The sequence below is a fragment of the Cheilinus undulatus genome, linkage group 1 (assembly GCF_018320785.1).
Source record: "Cheilinus undulatus linkage group 1, ASM1832078v1, whole genome shotgun sequence".
NCBI lineage: Eukaryota > Metazoa > Chordata > Actinopteri > Labriformes > Labridae > Cheilinus > Cheilinus undulatus.
This window is the reverse complement of record NC_054865.1, coordinates 32,785,309-32,796,392: the sequence shown is the minus strand read 5'-3', so window position 1 is coordinate 32,796,392 and position 11,084 is coordinate 32,785,309. Positions and strand designations below refer to the sequence as shown.

Genomic DNA, 11,084 nt, shown 5'->3' with positions numbered 1-11,084 from the left:
TGTACTAACACCTTGTCTACTTCACTTCTATGGGAGAAAGATAAATTAGAAGTTATGTAACAAGAAACAGTTGTCTGTTGCGTAACAAATATCAACCCGCCCCCTTTCACTTGGCGCATGCGCATTACCAATGTACACTCCGCCATTGACGGACCCACGATCAGGAGGAAAGGGTCAGAGAAGCACTTCGACAAGCAGCTATAGCACGTTTCTTCAGTCTCCAACCCCAACTTTCGCTTGAGCTTGAATTTTTAACACTAGAATTACTGTTATTACATTAACTGTGGATGAATTTGGCTGACAGCTGTTTTTTTTGTCGTCGTTAAGAAGGAGCGTTTTGTTTTTACCAGATTCTAGAAGCAGCGGAGTACCTCAACTAGCGGCAGCTATTACGAGGCTATAGCACGCTAGCTAACGCTAGCTAGCGATCTGGCTAGCTGCACACGAGCTGAGCACTGCTCGCTGGTGGGGTGGGGGGGCGGTTTGCCTACAGTGCCGTTTGATGGATCCGAGAATCGCCTGGTTTCAACCAGAACAACGTGGACCAGCTAACAACCTGTGGATGCAGATTTGGGAGACGACACAAGGACTCGGGTACTTGCATGTAAATAACAGCTTCACCACTGGATCTCAGAGCCTGAAAGCGATCGTGAACGGGGCGTCGGGAGCTGTCCCCACCAACAGAAACGGGGTACTTGACTCAAACACCGGTAGCGGTGAAGCCAGGACTCAGGGGATGTCGACCTCAATGGGGAACGGAGAGATAACGGAACAACGGGACTTTATACCACTGGAAACCAATAGCAACCATAACAACCGAGCCACTGGCAGGGGCGGTGTCGTTGGAGGGGGGCAGCAGCAGGGCAGCGGGGTCGCTGTGCTGTGGAAGGGACAGACGGACGGACACCCCAACAAAAGGAAAAGAGACAACAAAGCTAGCACTTTCGGATTCAATTCCAGCCTCTTGAACAGTGGCAGCGGCTTCAGCACAGGGGGCTACGACGGTTACACGGGCACGCCATGGAAAGTAAGGAACTACTCTGAAGGAATCATCGGGTAAGGAGCACTTTTATATATTTAGACAGGTTGGTTATCAGTGCTGAGGGTGGAGACAACAATGATGTTTTGCTCTCAGTATGTAAACCAGGAGTTTTAATTTTTTATAGTTAAACTGCTATCTCAACGTATTACACACATGCACACACTGAAATGACAACCAGAGAGAAGACTGAGGTTGCAAGTCTCACCACACCCACCTTTTCATCCACACCCACTGAATCCTAAGTTGGATAACTTGATACCATTATATATAGTTGTTATATACATTGATGGGGTATTAATTACGTCAATCGTATTTACTACATTTAGTTTGCTTACTTGAGTTATCACGTTACTTAATACCTAAGCTTCTTTTTAGCACAGATGTCTTCACTGTTTTTTTCACTTTACTGATGGCTAGTTTAAACCACCAACTAAAAAACTTTTTATAACATTGCCGTTAGACCTAAAACTTTTACTCCCCCTTTGTGGGGATTTTGATTTTGAAAAGTGCAAGAGTTATCTGATAATTATTAAAGTTTTCAACATCTTGAACTGTACCAAGAGCCTAGAAAAACCGTAGATTATCTGAAAAATATATTGTCATAAATCAAAATAAGGGCCTTTAAAAAAAAAACAAAACTATTTCTACAGAGATGTGGTGCTGCAAGAATGTTAATACTACAGACATGATTGACTGGATGGATAAGTGCATAAATAAAGATTCAATGTCTCAGTATTATACAAAGCTAAAAATGTGCATCCTTAACAACAGACAGTTGAAATGTACATACATAGCACTCAAGTATTGATTTTAAAACAACATAAATTACAATAAAATGGAGTGGTGAAACCAAAATCTACTTAACCAGCAAAGAAAAAGACAATTTTTACACACGTTTTTCAAAAAATCTGATTGACTCAGAATATACCTAGTAAGTTAGTGAACAAATCCCAAGTTGAATCATCATAAATTTAAACTTTGCAGCATGTCTCTGCACCTTCACCACATGGCTCTTTTTATGAATATGAAATACCCTCTACCCATGTACTCCCTCTCAGTATTCTTTGAAACTTCAACAATCACTAAAAATCTTCAAGATAATTTAACTGTTAATAAACTAATAATCACATCAAATGCTGTTCAGCACCTTAACAGGCATTGCTTTCAGCTTTCCTCCTCCTGGAGATTTATTTAGAGAATTCACTTTCTTTAAAGAGAAGAAAGCTGCTCTTGCTCACATGATTTAAAGGTTATGGTTTCACAGCTTCTGCAAGATTCTTGTGGTTTGCTACTTGGGGAAGAAAAGTTGCACTTCTCACCCTTGAATTATCCTGAAATAATGCAATGTTTGAAAATGTAAACAGTCCGGCAAGGGTTCGTCAAAGTTGTAGTTAAAACTGGTTTCTGTTTGCTCACTGCTTATACAGTGCTTATACAATAGCAACAGGTAGTGCTGGTAAAATCCAGCAAGGTAAGGAGTTGGGCTATGAAGCTGCTGTTCATCTTTGATGTTTTTTCACTCCTTTCACTTATCAGAGTTTTGATTTAATGAATAGTTCTTTAATTAAGTGAGCAATTAAGTGAATCATAAACTAGAGGCTTGGGTTCTTTCAGAGATCTGACTCATTAGGCAGCATTCAACTGTGCTTACACTGTTGCTCCTACTAGAGCTTCTCTCAACAGTATTTAGTCACATGGTAAAACAAATACACAAGGCATGTATTACCTATTTGCTACATTGGGAGCTCCTTTCCAAACCAATTTTTAAATGTATTACAACCAGGGGAAAATATTAGAGGGGGTGGAGCTTTGTTTTAAAGACCTTTGAGGTGCAGAGTTTGCCCCCTTCCACACCCTTTCTGTTTGACATGTGTAGACAAGCAGAACAGCAGAGTGTGGAGCGCTGTGTTTGGCTGATCCTCGTTTATAGTTATGAGGAAGCTCTGTGTGTTTGCATAAGTACATTCTTTAGTGATTAGCTCTGCTAATACCAGAACCTGAACCTCACAGCCTCGATCACACTCACTACCACTGAGGGCTTTCTGTCCAACCACAACTACTCTTTCTTAATATGCTCTGTAGCATTACAAGAAATGTATTTCAAAATGCACACATGTAATGTTGCACAATGTGCGTGGCTGCTGTTTTTAAGTCAAGTGAATTCCACAGATCTCCACATGTAGCGCATGCTTTCCTGCATGGAACATGCATGTTACAGTGTATCAATCAAACATGGCAGGCTTCTCTTTAGTCCAGGGGTGTCAAACTCAAGGCCCAAGGGCCAAATCTGGCCCGAGGAACAGTTAAATCCGGCCCGCAAGATCATATGATATTTCTGTTTTATAACTGGCCCATCAGCATGCAGATTCCCTCAAGTATAAAGATATCAGCTTATCCATGATGATTTAAGATATTCTTGTTAAGTCATAAAATCTTAAGAAGAGGTTAAAATAATTGGATAGAGAAGTCTGGACGGTGGGAAAATAAATTGATTTTTGTTTTAATTTTTTAGTTTCAATTTTGCATCTCACGATAAGGACTCAAAATTGGAATTTTGACTTTTTTATTTCGTACTTTGAGCATTTTGACTCTTTGACCTGTCATACAATATTTTGAGCTTTTAGATTCATAATTTAAAAATTCATATCATGTTTTGACCTTTTTAACTTATTATTTTGTATTTTCTCTCATATTTTTAACTCCTTACTTTGACTTCATACTCCCATAGTTTGACCTTTTAGACTGCCAATTAAAAATTTTGAATCACGTTTTGATTTAAAATTGCATGATTACAAATTTCATTTCATATTTTGACCTTTTAAGCTCATAATTTTGACTTTCTTTCTAAAATATTTGCCTTGAAACAACACAGTTTTTATTTCAATTTAATGTTGTGACCTTTTTGAACGAATACATTCGCTTTTCTCAGATTATGAGCCTTTAAACTTATCTTTTTTTTTTTTTTAACTTTTTTAACCTCAAAATCATTTATCATCGGTGCAAGATTTTCTTTCATATTTTATTACTGGTGAAATGAGGTTAACAGTTCATGGTTAAAAAGGTGAGCCTGTTCGGCCTTCAGGTTAGATCTGAATCAAGAATCCGGCCCCTGCTGTAATTGAGTTTGACACCCCTCCTTTAGTCAGATGTTCAGATATAGATCCCTTTTTTAACCAGTCTGTGCTGCCTCTAGATTTTCATGTTGAAATACTTGATTTTGATTAGAATACAAAAGTTTGGGACAGGTCCTTTTTGTACTATCCAATCAGGGGCTTTAAGTAGGTCTAAAAAGTTTTGTGCATAAAAAGCTTGGTCAAACCACAAAATGGTTGGTTTGATTGACTTACAAGTAATGCTGGGACAACTTAACATCATTACGACCTATTTCCACTCACTTTCACCAGTGAAAGCGGTTTTAATTTGTATTGAAAATGCAAGCAACCAGTGCTTTAGGGTCTAGCTGTGCCAATGTAGGCAAGTGTTCTTAGGGCTTACAGTTGAAACCAGTTTAACTTCTGGAACATCGCCCAGATTGTCACTGCTGCTTCTTATGACTAATCAAAACCAAGAAAGGGCAGGAGTTCTGATAACGGTGGAAAGGAAAGTGATTCAACTAGTCTAAAATGTATCTACACCTGCTACCGCTTCCAGGTAGGATTCTTTTACATTGTTTCCTATGTATTCCTATTTCCTTGTTAATATTTCCTTAAGAAAAACAGGAAATATGAATACGATGCCCACAGAACTGTTTAAAAACAATGTTACATATACTACAGCTGAAAAAGTCAGCTTTTGTAGCACTTTGAGACTGCGGTTGTGAGCCCTGCCAGTGCTTAAAATGCCAGGTGTGGACAGAGTGTCATAAATGTCTTAAATTCCAGAAATCAGTTCACATAATGTTCTAAGGCAAACCCTAGCGTATGTGTCTGGATGAAGCATGGGATTCCAGTAGCACTCCAACAGCATTAAAAGACTTGCTGACTAACTGGCATTAAAGTGTAGGAGTATTTTAGACCCAACAATGTGAGACTCTGTAAGCAGGGTTTTTCATGCATATACAATCATGAGGCTGTAGCCTCTAGCATTTTAATTATATAATTATATAGTAATTCTAATTTGTACCGCCTCCAGCTCTCAAACTTCTGATATCATGTAAACTGTTATTTTCTGACAAGCATAGCACTAGGTGGATGTCATTTTAACTTAAAATTGTAGTATTACGCTGGTGTGGTGGCACTGTATCAGCAACAGGCAGACAAAACTGCCTAAAAAAGAAGAAAAGGAACGTGATTCCTAAATTTCGTAGGTTTATCCCCCTCAGCACAGACCAACGCTGTGCTGTGTAAACGTGAGCTAAAGACACACACAAGCGAGGGGAGCCTTGTAAGTTTTTAGGAAACATAAGGCTTTCTCTGCATTTCTGCATTCTCTCCACTTAATGCTGTAGGATAGACATATGAAAGCCCGCTGCATGTATATATGCACACACTTCTGCATGCTCTGTCTGTCACACATGAACACTGGTTAGCATGTTGTGTTTATTTAATTAATATTTGGTAATATTCTTTTTATGAAACTGAAGGGCAAACGTGTGTTGACAAAGATTGGGCTAGCTCTCATCCCTGTTTCCATTTCTGTCCACTGCCCGCCTCTGTCAATAAAGGCATAGAAGCCCCCCCCCCCAAAAAAAAGAAGGGACAGAAACTGGCATCATCTAAAAACTTAATCGGTAGGTCAGAACAGACAGTTCCAAATTAGAATTGGTCAGTCGTATTGAAATCAGTGCATCTGTGGTTGAGGTACTACAAGAGCAAAAACTGTAGAGAATTTTTTTTAACAGATTTAGCCTCTTAATTTTGCTCTCAATGTGCACTAGATTTATCTTATTAATTTGAAAATGTACCTATTTTCTTATGGGGCACACCCCTAGACCCCCCTAGAAAGATCTGAGTGTGCGTGATTAGTATGATACCACCTCTGCCTCACTTTGAGCCAGGAAAAACTCTGGTAAGCCTTTGAACACTTGAAACAAAATTATCCCAGCTTTGTTGAGTAGGCAGCTAAAAGCATTTTCAGGTTTACTTTTTGTCCCCACATAACTATGATGTATTCAGGTTATCAACACAGAGATTCTGCACCTTTTCGCCTCTCAAATTGCTTCTTTCACTGTTTCTAGGTTGCTCTTAAACTTTACCAAATGTAAGACTATTACATATTGAATGTTGCGTAATCAGAATATGGCTGTTTTATATTATCCATTAACTATGATTTTTATATATGTAAGTTATAACATGGCTCAAAGAGACATTGCAGACATGTCGCTGCTCACTTCCATGATTAGAAATTCCACAGGGAAGTGATCATCTTAGATGTATAATTTTCAAGTGACTGAACATTTAATGTCATAAGAATGATTCCTAGATTAAATTCTAGTTTTTGTGTCAGTCATTTTTTTAATTGGCTATTACAATATCAGTCTTCATAAAATTTCCCTTTTGATGCATTAAAATGTGCAAGTAGCCACATCTGTAAAGGTGGTTGAAGTCTTAAGTGCAGTTTTAATGGGATAGTCTTTCTACTATGTTTGGTCAGAGGGGTTTCCTAGAGAAGCAGGACATGTGCTTATTCTTGCTTTACACATCTCCAGTCTTTCTGGAGCAGAAATACGAGCAGGCAGTGTGCCTCATGATGGAAAAGGATCAGTGTTTACATGCTTCACACGGCCACATTCCCACAAAACAAAACCAACCCTCCCAGAGAGAGAAACCGGAGCCCTTTCAGTGTTTGTCCAATCAGAACAGGAGCTCTAAGGGAGTTTTCCATCTCAGTTCTGGTGGTGTGCAACAATTGTTAAGATTTCAGTTGTGGGCACTGGAAGCCAGTAAAGCACTGAAGAGCAGTGGCCCATTTGTATCCAGATAACCTGTGTAACCATCCTGTGTTGGGTTGTAGATTTTATGGTGGAGGTGAGATGCAGTCTTTAGTTCCATTACCTTTACAACAGATAGAGGCACCGAGAGAGGCTGAAATCAGATGGGTAAAGGTGATTCACTAGATAGACTGTTACTTTTTGTCTTTTAGTTGCCAGTACCATTTCAGATAACCCTTTTGATGTTTACATGTTTGCCAAATGTATGCATGTATTTTCAAGACTAATTCTTAAATGGCTTTAAGACAATTCCTTTATAGTTCAGCTGATCTGGTATTTCAAAGTGGAAGACACTTTAAACCAGCTAAACACTTTTAAAACACAGTTAAACCACACTAACAGAGACACTGGAAACAATTTGATGCATTGGTGTAACACAAAACATAAGTGGTAGCAAGGTGTTTAAAACAGTATCTTTTGTTTTTATTCCCAATGGATAAATGCAACCCAAATATAAACATTCTTAGGCAAATGTAATAAAAAACACAGAATCGTCTGGTTTCATAACATCACTTACAGTTACAATTGGCTACATTAATTTCTGCAGCAATGGTGTCTGCTTTTACGTGACTGCCGCCTCCAGCTCTCTTCTGACTGGCAGTTTGTATCTAGCAAGTCATGGCTTTGGATGCTATCTGGCTTACTACAGCAGTTTGAAACCCAAAATAAAAACATTCTGCTTTTGTTTCACTGCCATCAATTTGTGTAAAGGAAGGTTTTCCAACTGTAAAGGAAGATAATCATATTTTGTCAGATCTGTTTGCAGTAGAAGATACAAAAGCTGCATATAAATTCACGTTTTTTGACAGCTACTATTGATGATCTCTGGTGGGATATCAGTGTATCTTGAGAATCTTGAGGCTGAAAGGACACTGAGCGAAATGTGATTTAAGTCCCCTTGTGTTAAGTTGAGTCAGTTTGTGTCTTTGCATTATGTTTAAATGTAATTTAGGTTTGTTCAGGGTGGGAACTGACAGTTCAATGCATTTTTTAAAAGATGTCTTAATCCAAATAAGAAAAGAGGGGCTGAATCTGTTGTCACCTTTTTTGTGACGGCAGTGTCCATTTTCTGTGCAAAGTTGAGTGATGTCAGTGCTTAGCATCCTGAGTACAACAACAATGCCCTCATCACCAGCTGATTTCCCTGTTGCTGTGCACCTAGTCCTCCCAGATGGAATTGTCTAACTTCTGAAACATCAGCACTAACCAATCAAAATGAAAAAATGAGTAGGACCTTTGATATCAGATTTTTCAGTAACAGTGGCATCTATTTAACCTGAATCATATTTTTAAGAGTACAGTTAATGCCAGGACAAGATTTTTTTTCTTATCTTTTTTTTTTTTAGTTTTCTGCTGATATTCCATTGGATAAAGAAAAATTTCATCCACACAGAGATAGTATGGACACTATCAAAAAAGGAGAAGTTGTTCTTTGTGGCCAATCAACAATATGTAGCCATGAGATACACTCTGAAATGTAACAGTTCTAGCACAGACACCAAGAGGATTATCGTGTCAGTGTTCTCCATATCCGTTATAGGTTGATCATGCATGATCAGTCAGGGCTGTACGGTGCGACATATACAAGAAAACTGGTCTATGCTACAGGGTCATTTCCTCTCGTCTGGTGGGATGTGAGATTAGGAGAGAGAGGTATATGTGTGTGTGTGTGTGTGTGTGTCACAACACGGTTGCCAGGCCCAAAGATTTGATTTAAAACTGAACTTTAATTCACCTCTCAAAGGCTTCAGACTCAAGATTTGAGACTGGTGCCCACTCTTTTTATTTTGTACATATGGCACATTATGAATTTGATCTGAATGTTAGTCCCTTGCTTCACTGCCACAGCGGAGAAGATGGTGAAGGTGCTCCTGCTGCTGCAGGTGATATAAGAACCCAGCACAAGCCATATATGATTACAGGTAGGCCTCACATGTAAGATGAGCGCTGCCTCAAACCCAGAGGGTTTTTTAAGGTCAGCCTCCATATTAACTTTTAATGAAAGAGTTATTGATGAAATAATGCAGTTTTCTCTTTGTTGATGTTGCCAGTACTGTTTTTTGGCCTCACAGACCAATATCTGTGTTTAATGTAGTCCCGTATCAGAGCTTCATTATTAGTGTAATGATCTTCAGTGTTGGAGTAATTTGACAGTGCAGATCCTAAAGTATTAGTTCAACTAAGTCAATTCAGGGCTGTAAGTTAACTTTTTTTGCCCATAGCGCTAGTGCTACAGAGGTTGATAATCTTGTAGCACAGAACAAAAACCTGTAGCACAATATATAAAATGTTTGTTACATCTCTAAAACCAACATGTAACCAAAATATATGCTAAGTAAGTGAATGTACTTGAAAAACAAAACCAAAACAGACTAAATTACAGCTCTCATTAATGTCTACCAAAGCAAACAGCCAGTCACAAAGAAGAAAGACGCTGATGGTTCATCTCCACATTTAGACACCAAACAAGAGCCAACAGCTGGAAGCTGACTAACTTTACAGAAGTGTGGTGCTTGAAGATGATTAGAGCAGAGCTGCTATTTGCTGATGGAATCCTTTTCTTTGTATTCATCTTTTTTTTTTTAATTTACTATTGGCAGGTGCAACAGACAGCTGAAGTCTTTTTCTGTGTTCATCCTTATTACTTAAACTTTAATGTGTTGTAGAGACTAAAGTATGCTTCTTTGTTCATCCTCAGACTGTGTTTCAAGGACTGAAGTGTTAGGTCTAAACTACATTTATATATTGGTATTGATATCAGCTAAATTTAATTTGCAAATATTACCATATTGTATAAACCCCAATATTGTGCATCCCTAGTCAAACTAAGAAATATAGTAAAGTTTTATGGTCTTATGTGGGTCTTTTTAATGTATTTCTTGCAAGCCAATTCAAAAGGACCAAGGGCCACAGTTTGCCCACAGCCCATAGTTTGGACAGCCCTTATATATTTACTAATACTCAGAGTATTTGGAAGATATTCCTAACATTAGTAGAAATTAATTAAACACTGTTAGAGTTTGGTCTATATTGTAGTATCACACTGGGGTCTGATGTTTATAGAGCTAATGTAAATGAACGGACGCTCTTTCTCTCTAACAGTGTAATCATAACATCAGTACTATTTGAGTTCAAAAGTAATAAAAACAACCTCCAAATCGTGTCTTTACCCTAACAATAAACACAAAGTTTATGCAGTGTGTGGCTGTATTGATCTTCTCCTCTGTGCTCCTGTCTCTCTCTCTTTCCCTCATCTCTCCATCATAAACTGCTGTCTGTCTGTCCATGTCATACCGGACCTGTATGCTAAATTCAGATGCGTATTGTCTTGTTAACCAAACAGCAGCAGCTACAATATTAGTGGAGAAAAAAATGCATCGTTTTATACATTAATCTTTAATGAGAAGTTAGCACAGACTGAAAGCTCTGTTCTCGCACTGACAGCCAACTCACTGCGACCGTCAGTGCATGATTTGAAAGGACCAGGCTAACGGAGAGGTAAGCTAGTAGATACATGTTTTTAACATCGTCTAACCTATGTGCCTTAAAATAAAACTTGGGTTTAAAGCAGCGCTCCTCTTCAACATAATGACACCTGTACTACGTATACCCTGAGCCTGCCCCATCTGTTAGAGCTGCAGCAGGCCACTCTCTCAGCATCCCGGAGCGTGGCTGCTCGCGCTCCGGATGCACAGGATTGCGCATGGCGAGAGGAAAAAACATTCCGCTTTAGTCTAAAATGTATCAGAAATGAAAAAAATATATTGACTGGGCATGACATACAAATCTCAAATAAAAGTGGAGTGAAATTTTTGGGGCAACAAGTCAAACCTAAAATCTTGTCTGCGTGTGTGGCATGCACACACCTCTCTCACTTTGTCATAGCACCTGTGCGATGAGGACTGAAAACCTCTTAGCACAGACACATTTTTTTGTAGCATTTGCAACATATGTTTTCCACTGTACAGCACTGTAACTGATTTGAATTTTCCCATCATGCCCTTAGATGGAGTGTTTAGATGTATTTAGTTGTGTTTGGATTAGACTTAGGGATTGTATGGGTTTGTCCTATAATTGTGCTAATTTGAAGAGAAAAAAAAACGTGTGCTGAAA

The 11,084-nt window shown here is 38.7% G+C and overlaps 1 protein-coding gene across 1 annotated transcript in view; it reads left to right on the top strand.

The window, feature by feature from the left end:
* The first annotated feature begins 153 nt into the window (after window positions 1–153).
* The window catches only part of tent4b (terminal nucleotidyltransferase 4B), a 37,005-nt gene continuing 26,074 nt past the window's right edge, over window positions 154–11,084 (top strand). Inside the window, exon 1 of the mRNA XM_041787227.1 lies at window positions 154–1,056. Coding sequence (XP_041643161.1) covers window positions 503–1,056 — 554 coding nt within the window. The 5' untranslated portion in view covers window positions 154–502. The remainder of the gene's footprint in view (window positions 1,057–11,084) is intronic.